At 40.5% G+C, this 16,035-nt stretch overlaps 1 protein-coding gene across 6 annotated transcripts in view; it reads right to left on the minus strand.

Moving 5' to 3' along the window:
• Nucleotides 1-1,236: 1,236 nt before the first annotated feature.
• The window catches only part of BCAR3 (BCAR3 adaptor protein, NSP family member), a 130,653-nt gene continuing 115,854 nt past the window's right edge, over nucleotides 1,237-16,035 (minus strand). For 4 of the 6 annotated variants that reach the window (XM_058538560.1, XM_058538566.1, XM_058538561.1 and 1 more), the window contains 4 exons: nucleotides 14,992-15,163; nucleotides 12,067-12,178; nucleotides 5,913-6,125; nucleotides 1,237-2,331 (listed from right to left, as the gene is read on the minus strand). In XM_058538560.1, coding sequence (XP_058394543.1) covers nucleotides 2,153-2,331; nucleotides 5,913-6,125; nucleotides 12,067-12,178; nucleotides 14,992-15,163 — 676 coding nt within the window. In that variant the 3' untranslated portion in view covers nucleotides 1,237-2,152. Of the gene's footprint in view, nucleotides 2,332-5,912; nucleotides 6,126-12,066; nucleotides 12,179-12,339; nucleotides 14,282-14,991; nucleotides 15,164-16,035 lie in introns of those variants that run through there. The other 2 variants (XM_058538564.1, XM_058538565.1) reach the window with 2 other exon arrangements.

Below are 16,035 nucleotides of genomic sequence, written 5' to 3' on the forward strand. Positions count from 1 at the left end.
GATCTAGTTTCTCTTAAAATCTGATCATTTTTTAATTCTCATTTCCTCTGTTAGTTCATTTTTTTCCTTATACATATCCGTATATGATTGCATTCAAAATACAGTAATTCCAGTATCTGAAGGCATTGGGGTTCTAAATCTTTTTTTTTTGCAGCATTTTATTCATGATGGTGTTGCCTGCTTGTTTTTTTACATATATACTATTTTGTATATACATATATATATTTTTTTTCATTTTTGGTTTACTTTAATTATGGGAATGCCAGATGCTTTCCTCCTGAGAGGATGGGTTTATGTCTGCCAGGCCCCAGAGATGCCACCAACCTCGGACCATTGTAAATCAGTTTCTTGGTTTTGTAAATTTTACTCCAGACGTATTTGAGGACAGGCTTGTAGTTGCAAATCCTCACCAAAGACTATTATTACAATTATTTTTCTTCTTGTAGCTGTGCATGAAAAACAGGCTTGTTTCCTGGTAACTTCTCTTTGCTGGCGGCTGGATTTTTCCCCAGCCTATTAACAGGGACCCTTTAAGAATCCCTATTTCAGGTTCAGCTCCCCCAAGACACTGTCTCCTATTCGCTGAGTTGATGTCAGTATTTGTCCTTTAGGGCCACCCAGGTTTTTAAGTTAAGTTCTCTTACAGAGTTGATTTCAATTTGCTGTTCCTTTTGGTGGGTGAGGTGAAAGGGCAGGATTGTTCCTTGGGGATTTCTTTTTCATTCTGTCAAGCTTAACAATGCACTAAAAGAAGATAGGTTGTTCATTAAAAATTATTGATCTAGTTATAGTGGGAGGGCTTTTGAAGGGCATCTGAACCACCAATTGCTGGAAGTAGAAGTGTGCTTTGGTTGTTTTCAGCAAATAAAAAATAAATAAACAGTAGGGTGATGGCACCTTTAAAAAAATGGGAGAGGAACCTCATGATTTTATGTTAATGGAAATAAGAGTCCAGAATTTGAAACTAATGTTTCCATTGTATTAAATAGACCACAGTGAGAGGCTCATACTTAGTTCTTGTAGGCATATTTAAGATAACCATCAATAGGGTGATGGTTAAGTTATAGTGTAACTTCTGTAACCAATAAATCATATTTTTTCAAAGGTTATTTAACATCATGGAGAAATTTTCACAACTTGTTGGAGAAAAGTTGAATATAAAACTATTGCGTATGGTCCCAACATTATATAGAAGACAGGAAGGAAAAGCAAATTGGTTACCTGTTTGACAGTTGGTGGCCGAATGACAGAAGTTTATTATTTTATTTTAAAATCTTGTATTCCAAATTTTCTACAATAGAAAAAAATTGAGAGGAATACTGATAAACCAGACAGTATCCCCTTGGGAAGTAAAAAACCTAGAAAATACATGAAGTGGGTGAAGAGGTCATGAAATATACTAACATCTGGGTGCTCACTTTGTACCAGTGCTATGTTGCATACTGGACTTGACCCAAGTCCAACCGCGAGCAAGCGCCACAGCTTCAGTTTGAACCTAGGTCTTCTGGAGCCAGCTTTACCATGTATCAACTATTCACTCTGTCTCCTAAGCCAGAAACCTTAAATTTTCCATTCCACGCTCATTAATTTTTGTTTACTATCAAGATATAGTGGCTAGGGAAGAGGGTGCCCCAGGAAGGTAGGCGGTAGACTTACTGTACTATGATGAGTGGTTTAATATTAAAAAGACTGGATACAATTGTTTCACAAAAAGATATATTTTCATGACTATTTACACTTTTCATATTTAAAGAATATCATACAACTGATACCTTCTGAAATGTTTCATGCTTTTAAAGTCTTTTCTATTTACACTTATCTGACATGGAATTAAAACTAAAATGGTCAAATACCTTGGTAATATAAAGCAACCAGCCAACATAGCTAGGCTAGGTCTTCTCTTAAATTTGCTGATCAACATTAGCAATAGTTACCTTAATAATAAATTATCATTCATTTAAAAAATCAGTAGTAATTTTAAACAGTTCATAAATAAGTGTGCTCTGTGCAATTTACATGTTTAATATCCTGTGGATACTAAAAGCTTGTATATTGTCAGATTTGCACATTATTACTTTATCAAATCATAAGCTTTCCCAAAGAAGAAACTGGAGAAGCTTGAAATAATATCCTCAGGTTCTCTGGAGAGTTATCAAAGCTCTGCCTGCTTTACAGGAGGAGGTTCCAGTTTACGTGAGAGGGCAGTTAAAATCTGGTTGAATTTCTCGTATCTCTCTGCCTGATTGACTTGTGCACCTTTGCTGCCCCACAGCAATCGCATCTGAAATTCAGTCTTGAAGATTTCACTCATTTCTTCATCTGGTTGAAAACCTAATAAAAACAAAACAAAACAACTGCCTAAAACATAGTGTTGAAAACACTGAACCTGAGCACGTTTAGAGGAGGAGTAACAAGAAAACTCACTAAAACATGATAAGACTCGTGTAGACGAGCCACTCTGGTTTGTAGTGCTGTGAGAAGGAGTGTTCAGAGTACCTTCTTGGGTTTTTTTTACAGCTTTATTTATATATAACTTACATGTCATGATTCATCCATTTTAGCTGCAGTTTGATTTATAATTATAGATCTATACAGTTGCACAACCGTCACCACCAGTTTCAGACCACTTCTAGCACCCTAGAAAGTTCCCTCATACCTCTTTGTAGTCAATCCCTGTTCCTGTCTCAGATCCCAGTCAACCACTGATCTGCTTTCTGCTGCTATTGTTTTGCCTTTTCTAGAAATTTGATATAAATGGCATTACAGAATTATGGACTTTTTTGTGTGTCTGGCTTCTTAGCATGATGTTTTTGAGATTATTTCATATTGTTGCATGTTATCAATAATTCATTCCTTGTTATTGCTGAGTAGTATTCAGTTATACGGACATCATTTTATTTACCCATTGACCAAGTGATAGACATGTAGATTGTTTCCAGTCTCTGGCTATTATGAATAATGTTGTGAACATTTGTATAAGTCTTTGTGTGGACATGTGTTTTCATTTCTCTAGGAGTGGAATTACTGGGTCATATGGTAAATATACGGTTACTCTTAAAGAAACTGTCAAACTCTTTTCCAAAATGGCTGTACCATTTTATATTCTTACAAGTAATATGAAGATTCCAGTTTCTCCACATGCTGCCAACTCTTAGTATTGTCATTCTAGATAGTGTGGGGTGGTATCTCACTGTGGTTTATATTTACATTTCCCTAATGACTAATGCTTTGAACATTTTTCCATGTAGTTACTTGTCATTTGTATATCTTCTCTGCTGTAGTGTCTATTCAAATCTTTTGTCTGTTCAAATCTTGTCTTCTCAATGAGTTGTAAGAGTTCTTTATATATTCTAGATATAAGTCCTTTATCAGATATGTTTACCAAATATTTTCTTCTAGTGTGTGGCTTGCCTTTTTCTTAATGGTGTCTTTTGAAGAGCAAAATTTTAAATTTTGGTTTATCAATGTTTTCTGTTATGGTTCATGCTTTCTATAGCCTAAGAAATCTTTGCCTAACCCAAGGTCACAATGAATTTCTCCCTTGTTTTCTTATAGGAGCTTTACACTTGAGCTCTTACATTTTGGGTCTTTGATCCATTTTGGATTAATTATTGTGTACGGTATGAGGTAAAGATCGAGATTCAGTTTTTTTTTTTTGCACATGATATTTAATAGTTCCGGCACCATTTGTTGAAGGACTATACTTTATCCAGTGGATTACCTTGGCACCTTGGTCAAAAATCAGTTGACAGCCATATCTGTGGGCCTGTTTCTCAACTCCCTCCTCTATGTAGGAGAAGATCTGTCTACTTAAGGCTAAGGATGCTCAGTCAACTCTGAGAGGTGGAAACCTCTAGCCAAAGAGTCATACAGGCATGTGGTTCTCATCCTTGATAACTGCTGGACTACTCTGCTCTGTCGTTAAATACATTTCCACCATCTAGATCACATTCTCTTGGTGGTGGAGAAGATAATAAAAGCCTTCTAGTCCATCCTTCCATGTGATGCCAGAGTATTTTTGATAGATAACCAACCAGAGGCCAGATGACAACTTCCATTCATTCAGTTAATCTACTTTAAGCCCCTACCCTGGACTGGTGCTGGGGATATGTTGGTGAACAAATTTCTGCCCTTACTGGGTTCACAGTCACTTCCAGCAATGGGAACTTTCTATATAAACCTGTAGCAGGATCAACTGAGCAGTACCATCAAATACCTTTAAAGCTATTTGCAGTAGAACAGCTTACAGCACACTTTCTCAAAACCCATCCTAATATATTGGCTTAGGCAACATCCAATGTAATATATTTATTGGCTTTGTATAAGGAGACACTCTAATATCTGGTGAATTGAATTATATGCTTTTATTGTTTTGAGTCCTACAATGCCAACCCTGGAGAACTTCCTGAGGAAAAAAATGAAACAAGTATGTGGTGCTTACAACTACAGTGGACACACTGCAAATTGTTTATTCCCAAATTCTGGTTCTGAAGCAATAACTTTGTTTTTGTATGAAGTAATAGGCCTCTCCTGCCTCATACAGTTCTTAACCTTATGGAAAAAACTGAAGAATTTTAAAAATTTTATAGTGAGGAAGAGAAAACAGTTATCCCTGCTAACTGCCTTGGTAAAGCCCTCATTCTTGTACTTGCTTCTTAAATGGTCTTTTTGCCTAAAAGCCTTCAGCCCTCCAGCCTTCCTCCACAGATGCCAGATTTAAAACATAAATCTGACAATATGATGACATCCTTCCATGTTTAAAACACTTCACTGGCTCTTCCTCAGCCACAGTCCTACATGGAAGGCCTTTCCACCTGTACCCAACCTCCCTCTTCAGCCTAGCTGGCCATTCCTTAAGTCACACTTTTTTATTTTATTTTTTTTATTTATTTTTTATTTATTTATTTTTTGTGCAGAAGATCAGCCCTGAGCTAACATCCATGCTAATCCTCCTCTTTTTGCTGAGGAAGACCGGCTCTGAGCTAACATCTATTGCCAATCCTCCTCCTTTTATTCCCCAAAGCCCCAGTAGATAGTTCTATGTCGTAGTTGCACATCCTTCTAGTTGCTGTATGTGGGATGCGGCCTCAGCATGGCTGGAGAAGCGGTGCATCGGCGTGTGCCCGGGATCGGAACCTGGGCCGCCAGTAGCCGAGTGCACGCACTTAACCGCTAAGCCACGGGCTGGCCCCTCACACTTTATTTTATTTTTTTGTGAGGAGATCAGCCCTGTGCTAACATCTGCCAATCCTCCTCTTTTTTTACTGAGGAAGACTGGCCCTGGGCTAACATCCATGCCCATCTTCCTCCACTTTATATGGGATGCCGCCACAGCATGGCTTGCCAAGCAGTGCGTCGGTGCGCGCCTGGGAACCGAACCAGTGAACCCCGGGCCGCCGCAGCAGAGCACACGCACTTAACCGCTTGCGCCACTGGGCCAGCCCCCACCTTAAGAAACACTTTAATCTAAACCCAAGTACTTGCAATTTGTATTTTTCCCCATTGGACCCTCTGATGCTAAGAGCAGGGGAACCCACTTCCCAGGGTAACTGGGAAGAAACGGGAATGCAGATAAATGAACTCAAGTGGAAGTCTATCTTCTCATGTTGGCCCATCACCTTTTCTAAGAGCGATCATTAGAGGGACTAATGATAGGCAAGCTGACCAATTCTTCCTTGACCCTTTCTGTTTATTCTATACCACTGACAACAGAACACATAAAAAGAAAGGAGAAAGAGGATCCTTGAGTCATTTAGGAATTAGAAGGAAGTAATGATCAATCATATAGGAAATGGAATTCCCATGCCCTAATTTTTTCTACTTGGTCTTTTTGTAACTAAGGGCATCCATGCTCTTTCATTTCTTCATTCCAATTACTGTGCAGAGCTCAGCTTACAAAAAACAGCTCTTACCTTCCAGAATCCTCTCGGCATTCAGCCGGTAGTCGTCTGCAGCCTCTGCCATGAGTCGGGCTGTTGCCAAATGGTTCAGCATAATCTCACAGCTTTCGTCGTTTTTTTCCCACATGTCAGTTCCTTCAAAAGTGACAGCCTGGCGCTCCATTAAGGTCACAAGAGGCATCAGCAGTGGGACTGAAACATTGTTTGGGGGAACACATGTGGACTCTGAAAAAAAAAAGGGTAAAGTTTTCCATATCATATTTTTTTCAAAGTTAAGCACAGAGTTCTGGTTCAAGATGGCGACATAGGAGGATCCTGGGCTCATATCTTCCCATGGACATACTGAATGTGAAGCTAAATATGGAACAACTTCACCTGAAAAAAAGACCTAAAAACTATCTGAGCAACTCTTATGCATCAGGAGAATGAGAGAAGGACAACACTGAAGTGGGTAGGAGAGGCTGGGACACAATCTTGCCACAAACTCCATCCCCGGTGTAGCTACCTACAGTCAGGAGGGAACTCAAAACCAGGAGCTTCTCCCTGAGGAGTGGAGAGTTTGAACCCCACATCGGGCACCCCAACTTTTAAGACCTGCACCTGAGAGATGAGCCCCCAAAACATCTAGCTTTGAAAACCAATAGGGCTCGCGTCCACGAGACCCACAAGGCTACAATGATCTGAGAAACTGCTCTTACAGGGTTCACCTGCTCGGACTCACCAGCTTAAGGACTCCGTCTAGAGGCAGCTGATTGAGAGGTGCTCAGACTTTATGTGAATGAGGCTCATTTACTCATCTTAAAGCGGTGGCCTGAGGGAGAGGCGTTTAATTTAGCACCAATTTAGAGGCTGCTGCCTGGTAGGCACCTTCACGCTCTCCCTCTGCCTCACTCTAGCCAGCGGGCATTACCTTTCTTTTCTTAAATGCTAGGTGGTTTTTTTTTTTCTTTTTCTTCCCTTTTTTCCTGCGGGCACCATCTATATGCTCTCTCTCTGCCTTGTTCCAGCTGGCAGGCACCATCTTCACGCTCTAGCTGGTGGGCACCATCATTTTTTTTTCTCTCTTTTTCTTTCCCTGGCAGGTGCCCTCTGTACACTCTCCCTCTGCCTCATTCCAGCTAGTGGGTGCCATCTTTGCATTCTCCCTCTGCCATGCTCCAGAGCACCAGTATCTCCTGGAGGGGAGCTTTTACATGCATCTGGTGCCCTGTGTTTTGTGGCTGCCATCCAAGGGACGCCCCTTGATCACCTGGCTCCCACGGACTGTAACAATTGGAAAGACAGTTATTGGCAGACTACCACTCCCAGGGCACTGCACAGACAGCAGACTGAAACACACCCCTAGTCTTTCTGAGAAAGAGGCCTATTTGCTTGTGCAGGAGCTTTGGCCTGAGGGGCAGCTTTCCAGTTTGGCACACATCTAGGGCCTGCAGAGGTATTCTCAGGGAACAGAGGCTGGTGGATGCCATCTTTGCCCTCTCCCTCTACCTCTCTACAGCTTGCTGGTATCTCCCAGAAAGGAGCTACACACTCATGTGGAGCCTCTGTTTTTGCAACTCCAGATCGTCTGGCTCTGGTGGCCAGTGGGGCTTATGCTTGTGATCCCACAGGACTGCATATATTTTCACAGTTTAAAAAGCTGCTGCCTAAGGGTCTGGCTTCAAATTAGGCTGAATCTAGGTGCTGACTGAGATCCTCCCCTTTGGGACACTGACAGGTCTTGGCACACCCTCAACTACTATGAGTCATTAAAAACAAAATAGGCTGGTTTGATAATCACAAAGGTTTGAGAGACGACCAAGAGCTAGGGCAGGGTTGAACGATAAGGTTCATCTCCTACACTCCTTCAAGACTGGGAGAGGTGGCTTTTTCATATAATGCAGAGAAAACAAACACAGAGAGCCAAGCAAAATGAAGAAACAAGGGGATATGTTTCAAACAAAAGAACAAGATAGAATGTTAGAAAAAAACCTTAATGAAAGAGAGATAAGTAATTTACCTAATAAAGAGTTCAAAATAGTGGTCACAAAGATGCTCACCAAACTCAGAGGAAGAATGGATGAGCACCATGAGAACTTGAACAAAAAGATAGAAAATATAAGAAAGTACCAAGTAGAAGTCACAGAGCTGAAGAATACAATAATTAAACTGAAAAATACCCTAGAGGGGTTCAAGAGCAGACTAGATGAAGCAGAAGAAAGAATCAGTGAACTCAAGGACACGGCAGTGGAACTCACCCAATCAGAGCAGCAAAAAGAAAAAAGAATGAAAAAAAGTGAAGATAGTTTAAGGGACTTATGGGACATCACACAGACTAACATTCGCATTATAGGGGTCCCAGAAGAGAAAGAGAAAGGGGCAGAAAACTTATTTGAAGAAATCATCGCAAAAACTTCCCCACCTTGTTGAAGGAAACAGGAAGCCCAGAGAGTTCCATACAAGATGAGCCCCAGGGAGACTCACACCAAGAAATGTTACAATTGAAATGTCAAAAGTTAAAGACAAGGAGAGAATCTTAAAAGTAGCAAGAGAAAAACAACTTGTAATGTACAAGAGAAGCCTCATAAGACTATTAGCAGATTTTTCAACAGAAACTTTGCAGGTGAGAAAGGAGAAGGGAGAGGCACTATATATTCCAAGTGCTAATAGAAAAGAATTTCCAACCAAGAATATCCTATCTGGCAAAGTTATCATTCAGAATTGAGGATTTTCCAGATAAACAAAAGCTAAAGAAGTGAATCACCAATAACTAGACTTATAAGAAATGTTAAAGGGACTTCTTTAAGCTAAAAAGAAATGGCACTAATTAGTAACAAGAAAACATATAATAAAAGTATAAATCTCACTGGTAAAAGTAAATATATAGTAAAGGTAGTGGATTAATCACTTACAAAGCTAGAATGAAGATTAAAAGAAAAAAGCAGTAAAAATAACTATAACTACAATAATTACTTAAGGGATACACAAGATAAAAAGATGTAAAATGTGATATCAAAAACAATAAATGTGAGGGGGGAGAGTAAAAAATGTAGAGCTTTAGAATGCATTCAAATTTAAGTTGGTATCAATTTAAAATAGACTGTTATAAATATAAAGTGTTATATGTAAGCCTCATGGTAACCACAAAGCAAAAACCTATAGTAGATACACAAAAGATAAAGAGAAAGGAATCTAAGCATACCACTAAAGAAAATTTTCAAACCACAAAGGAAGAGAGCAAGAGAAAAAGAACAGAGAGGAACTACAAAACAGCCAGAAAACAATTAACAAAATGGCAATAAGTACATACCTATGAATAATTACGTTAAATGTAAATGGACTATATTCTCCAATCAAAAGACACAGAGTGGCTGAATGGATTAAAAAACAAGACCCATCTATATGCTGCCTACAAGAGACTCACTTCAGATGTAAGGACACACACAGACTGAAAGTGAAGGGATGGAAAAAGATATTCCATGCAAATGGAAACCAAAAGAAAGCTGGAGTAGCTATACTTATATCAGGCAAGATAAACTTTAAAACAAAGACTGTAATAAGAGATAAAGAAGAGCATTACATAATGATAAAGGGGTCAATCCAACAAGAGGATATAACATTTGTAAATATTTATGTACCCAACATAGGAGCACCTAAATATAGGAAAGAAATATTAACAGACCTAAAAGGAGAAATAAACAGCAATACAATAATAGTAGTGGACTTTAATAACCCACTTACATCAACGGATAGATCTTCCAGACAGGAAAACAATAAGGAAACATCAGCCTTAAATGACACTATAGACCAGATGGACTTAACAGATATATACAGAACATTAAAGGCATCAGAACGTCCAAAAGCAACAGAATACACATTTTCTCAAGTACATATGGAAGTTTCTCCAGGATAGAGCATATGTTAGGCCATAAAACAAGTCTTAATAAATTTAAGAGGACTGAAATATTAAGTATTTTCTCCGACCACAATGGTATGAAACTAGAAATCAATTACAAGAAGAAAACTGGAAAATTCACAAATATGTGGAAATTAAACAACATGCTACTGAACAACCAATATGTCAAAGAGAAGTCAAAAAATACCTTGACGGGGCTGGCCCCATGGCTTAGCGGTTAAGTGCGCATGCTCCGCTACTGGTGGCCCAGGTTCGGATCCTGGTGCGCACCGACGCACCGCTTGTCTGGCCATGCTGAGGCGGCGTCCCACATGCAGCAACTAGAGGGATGTGCAACTATGACGTACAACTATCTACTGGGGCTTTGGGGAGAAAAGGGGAAAAAAAGGAGGAGGATTGGCAATAGATGTTAGTTCAGGGCTGGTCTTCCTCAGCAGAAAGAGGAGGATTGGCATGGATGTTAGATCAGGGCTAATCTTCCTCACAAAAAAATAAATAAATAAAAAGCTCTAAAGACAACACTAACATTAAAAAAAAAAATACCTTGAGACAAATGAAAATGGAACTACAACATACCAAAACTTATGGGATGTAGCAAAAGCAGTTCTAAGAGGGACATTCACAGCAATAAATGACTATATCAATAAACAAGAAAACTCTCAAATAAACAACTTAACTTTGCACCTCAAGGAACTAGAAAAAGAAGAAAAAACAAAGTCCAAATTTAATAGAAGGAAAGAAATAAGAAAGATCAGAGTGGAAATAGAGACTAAAGAGACAATAGAAAAGATCAATGAAACTAAGGGCTGGTTCTTAGAAAAGATAAACAAAATCCACAAAGCTTTAGCCAGACTCACCAAGAAAAAAGAGAGAGGACACAAATAAATAAAATCAGAAATGAAAGAAGAGACATTACAACTGATACCACAGAAATACAAAGGATCATAAGAAACTACTATGAACAATTATACACCAACAAATTGACAACCTAGAAGAAATAGATAAATTCCTAGAAGCTTACAACCTACCAAGACTGAACCATGATGAAACAGAAAATCTGAACAGACTACTAGTGAGGAGATTGAATCAGTAATCAAAAACCTCCCAACAAACAAAAGTCCAGGACCACATGGTTTCACTGGTGAATTCTACCAAACATTCAAAGAAGAATTAATACCAATCCTTCTCAAACTTTTCCAAAAAATACAAGTGGAGGGAACACTTCCAAACTCATTTTATAAGGCTAGCATTACCCTAATACCAAAACCAGACAGAGATGCCACAAGAAAATTACAGGCCAATATCCCTAATAAATGCAAAAATCCTCAACAAAATATTAACAAACCAAATTCAACAATATATTAAAAGGACGATATACCATGATCAAGTGGGATTAATTCCATGGATGCAAGGATGGTTCAACATCCACAAATCAATCAATGTGATACACCACATTAACAAAGTTAAGGATAAAAATCATATGATCATCTCAATAGACGGAAAAACATCATTTGACAAAATTCAACATCCATTTATGATAAAAACTCTCAACAAAGTGGGTATAGAGGGAATGAACGTCAACATAATAAAGGTCATATATGACAAACGCACAGCTAACATTATACTCAATGGTGAAAAGCTGGAAAGTTTTTCCTCTATGATCAGGAAGAAGATAAGGATGTGCACTCTTGCCACTTTTATTCAACCTAGTATTGGAAGTCCTAGCCAGAGCAATTAGGAAGGAAAAGAAATAAAAGATATCCAAATTGGAAAGGAAGAAGTAAAACTGTCACTATTTGCAGATGACATGACCTTATACTTGAAAACCCTAAAGATTCCACCAAAAAAATGTTAGAACTAATAAATTCAGTAAAGTTGCAGAATACAAAATCAATATACAAAAATCTTTTGTGTTTTAATACACTAATAATGAACTATCAGAAAGAGAAATTAAGAAAACAACCTCATTTACAATTTATGTTGCACATCTGAAACTAATGTTATGTCATTATACCTCAATAAAACAAATAATTAAAAAAAAAAAAAGTTAAGCACAGAAAGGTCACTGGTAGCCCGTGTCTTGTTTCAGTAACTGCAGACCTTCTACAAGCGATATTGTCATCTGATAAAAGCTTGATGACTCATCAACAATCCTGCAGTTAGCTAGGGGCCTCATAACACGCCCTGCTCAATGCTTTGATCCAACCAGAACAGATACAACCTAACATTCAGGGCAGCCACCAGGCCTGCTTCCGCTGACCCTGTGCTCACCTCTGCCTTCGTGCAGGATTTTGCTGAAAGGCTTCAGCTGTTTCTCATAGAGGATGGCAGTTTGGGTGTACTGGTGCCGCAGGGCAGTCCACGTTTTTTCTAACCTTGTGATCTGGAAGAAAGAAAGGTGTTATCATTTTGGAAAAGGCTCTTTTTTCAATTACCTTTTTGCTTAAGTTTTGGAATAGGTGATAGATGCACATGATAAAAAAAAGTCAAAGCAGTTGAAAGGAGAGCACAGAGGAAAGCTAATTCCCCACCCCCACCCCATTCTGCATTGCTCTAATGGCTCATCCCAGAAACCACTCCTCTCATCAATTTCTTGTTATGTATGTGTGGGTCTATACACAGACATACACACACATCTTTTAAAGTAAATGCGTATCATACTACATATTTTTCTGTTCCTTGCTTGGAAGTCATTCCATATAGGTACACATAAAACAGCATAGAACAGACTTATTTTGTTAAACTTCTGCATAATGTTCCACTTTATGGATAAACCATAGTTTAGTCTCCTCTAGATAAGATTTTTAAAAATATATTTCTATTACAAAATTACCTAATATTTTATAAATGTGTACATGTGTGAAAATATCTGGAGGATAAATTTCCAGAAGTGAAATTACTGTGTCAAAGAATACATGTATTTTAAATTCTGATAGGAGTTGCCAACTGTCCATAGAGGTTATATTGATGTCAGGATATAGGAATGTAATGTACAGCATTTTAATGTTACTCGTAAGTAATAAGGTCTGAGACACGTAGAAGATTGCCCAGACCACATGATGCCACTACTCATTCCTTTTAATTTCTTTTGGAACAATTTAGTCAACATCAACATATGCCACTGACTCTGACATCCTAAGATAAATGGTCTCCCACTCACACCATACAACCAGCAAGCCTGAGTCGGAAGTTTTCTACATGAAACGTGGAAGCAAGGAAGGGCACTAATATTCAGCAAATGAGAACCAGCGCTGTGTCAGTGATTTGAGGAATTTCATTTAATCTTCACAATGCCCTATGAGGCAGGTATTTTGCCCTTGTTTTACAGATCAAAAAACAGAAGAGATTAGGTAACTTGCTCAAGGTTTCACAGCTGGTAAATGGCAGAGCTGAGATTCATTTCCTTGGCCTCTAAGAGGAAGGTGAGAAGGGATCGGCACCAGCAGATTTGCTGGGAAGGGAAGGATGTGGGCTGATCTTCCTCTGGCCACCCACCACGTTGCCCTCTCTTCTCACAGTCCTCTTCTTCTCTTCTCCCTCCCCGACGCATCGGCCTTTCTGAAAGAAGCCCTTGTCTCTCAGGCAGGCTAGGCCCATCTCCTGGATGCTCCCTCTTGATACTAGAAGCTGAGAAGAGAAGGCGGCGCACGTGGCTGTAGTATAGGGGCAAGTGTGGATGGCACACAGAAATGATGTGATTCTCAGGTTTTCCGTGGGTCTGCCACTTCCCACCCCAGGGCCCTAAATACCCTGGAGGACTATGTCCCCTCATTGCTGAGGTGCCAGGAGGGAAGAGTCTGACGCTGCTGGAGGGGAGGGAGCCACCTACAAAGGCACATTTAGGTGCTTTAGGATAAGTCCCTAACCTCTGAGTTTGATGTCATGAACGGCAACCACATAATGCCACAAAACATCCCCTTTACTATTCTCAGAGGAAGCTTTGGGCTGGAGGGGTATATGCACAGCCTGTTGCCTCAGCCCCCAAAATTATAGGCAGTTTTGGATAAGAGGAAATAAATGTGATGCAAATTAAAGACATCTGAATGAAAAATTACAACCCCTGCTATTAATAAAACGCAGTGTATCATTAAAATATGGATGAATTTGCTTATTTCAAATATCGACCCTACAAAATTCCAGTGCATCTAAAGAGTTTTGAAAGCTCTAGGAATATTATATTATAATTGGAATTGACCCCCCCTCAAATTTCCTAGTGAAGGCATTGAGTTGTTCAGCTTCTTGTTTTTAAGGTGACCTTGCTTTAATGCGAGGAAATTATGTCCCTAACACGCCCTGACTTGCAGGACACATGACTGTAGCCATCTTCTCCAGTGGCAGTGTTGGGTTTTCAGTGAGTACCCAGCAGGATTTCAGAGACAATCTGCGGCTATGAAACAGCCAAGCTGAATGACCAGCGGTTTTGGTGTTACAGGTTGCAGACTGGGTTTGCCCGACTGTCATCTTGTACTCAAAGTCCTCCAAGCACCTAGGGTGTGGCAGGACAGAAAGGGGAAAGCCAACTCTGAGCAATCAAGACAATAGGACCACTTTCCTCCATGAGGTCCATTTGATTTTAAATACAGGTTTTCAGTTTTGACACTCATCCTAAAAACAGCCTGTTAAAGAAGATAAATTCAAAGTGCCCGATTTCAGAAACTCTCATTGGGGGCTATAGGGCAGATGGGCCAGGAATCTGAATTTTTTAACAGGAGAGTCTGTTTGAGGTGACCTGAGGAGCATACTTTGAGATAAACCACTCTAGGGATTCTCAGATATAAGCTCCCCAAATGTCTCAGTTTCCCAGTCAGGACCCCAAACTGCCCGCATGCCCAGTGACCCAGACAGAAGCAGTCTCTTTCTTATGCAGCATGCTTGAGCCAGAGGTATTATCCTAATTGGTTCTTCAGGAACATCGACTGTTCTTGAGGACGACTCTTCTTGTACATCAAAGAGAAGAGTGTGAGCTGTCAGCAATTATCCGCTGTTTTTAAAAACAGAGCCAAAATACTGAGGATGCTGCTCTTGGTCGCCCCCTAATCAAAGCAGCTTCCACTAAGATTCAATTTACCTTTCGAGATTGACTAAAAGAGACTATGATTTGCTAGCATAGTTTGCTAGCATAGGTTTGCAGACCACTCTGCAGAACACTAAGTACACACAGGCCCGCAGGGCCGCACAAAGCAAGTGGAAATTTACCTGCGGCATTTCCAGGGCTTTCATGACGGCCGAGAAAGAATAGAGGTCCCCCATGGAGTCTTTCAGCTCCACCGCCACCTGGATAATCCTATTGAGGGTGGCTGCTCGGTCCTCCAAAGTGCCCGTGCAGCCCAGAATGTCCACTGCAATGCCGATGGCCATCGTGTTGTGTCTGAGAAGGAAGAGATCAGTGGTCAGGCCCAGGGCCAACAGGACTAGGAGGAAATGAAACCAAACTGGCCGGGAAAAGGACTAGTTTTGCACCATTTGCTGCTATTGCTCTGGGATGTGCTGGCAGCTCAGACGGTGTGGTTGCCAATTTCAAGAGAGAGACCACCAGGCTGACTGAGCGAGGCTCAGAGGATGCACTATGCAGAGTCAAAAAGGACAGGAGCCCCAGAACAGGGCCATGTTCAGCCCTGGCCCCGGAGGCATGAAGAGGGCTCTCCTGGGCAAACCTGCTCAGAAGTGCGCGTGGCTCCTTGTACCTGCCACCATGAGAAGTCCAAGGAGACACCAGGTCCCCCAACACACTGGGGGATCTCTTCCTTGGGGAAGCCCTGGGCCACCTCCACTGAGCCCCCAGGATTGCAGAATGGAAGGGACAGAAAAATGAGAGAATATGCTGATCCAGGAAGATGATATGGGTGTCGGAACAAAGGAAAGAATGAGCTAAGAATGGAGTGTCCACGGCTCCGGTCAAGAGGCCACAAAGTGAACAGTGATGTGGACAAAGACTGAATAGCTGACCAGCAGGAACTTCCCTGTAAGGTCAGACCCTAGCAAAATTGAAATCTTGTACCTGCCAACAATCCTCCCTTTTCTTATCCTGAACTACATGGGTCAACCTCACCGACCCAGAACAGGAAGCAGAGTGATCTTTTCTCTACATGACAATGGGACTAATATGAATGGGGTCACAGAGCGGCTCCTTTGTAGCAGGCAGCACAGACTGCAATCCCTCTCCTTCCCTCTAAACCAGGGCCAGGGAGTGGACTGCATGGGGCCAGAATGGCCTCAATTACATTTCTTCCAGGCTGTGGT

The sequence above is a fragment of the Diceros bicornis genome, chromosome 4 (genome assembly GCF_020826845.1).
Source record: "Diceros bicornis minor isolate mBicDic1 chromosome 4, mDicBic1.mat.cur, whole genome shotgun sequence".
Taxonomy (NCBI): Eukaryota; Metazoa; Chordata; class Mammalia; order Perissodactyla; family Rhinocerotidae; genus Diceros; species Diceros bicornis.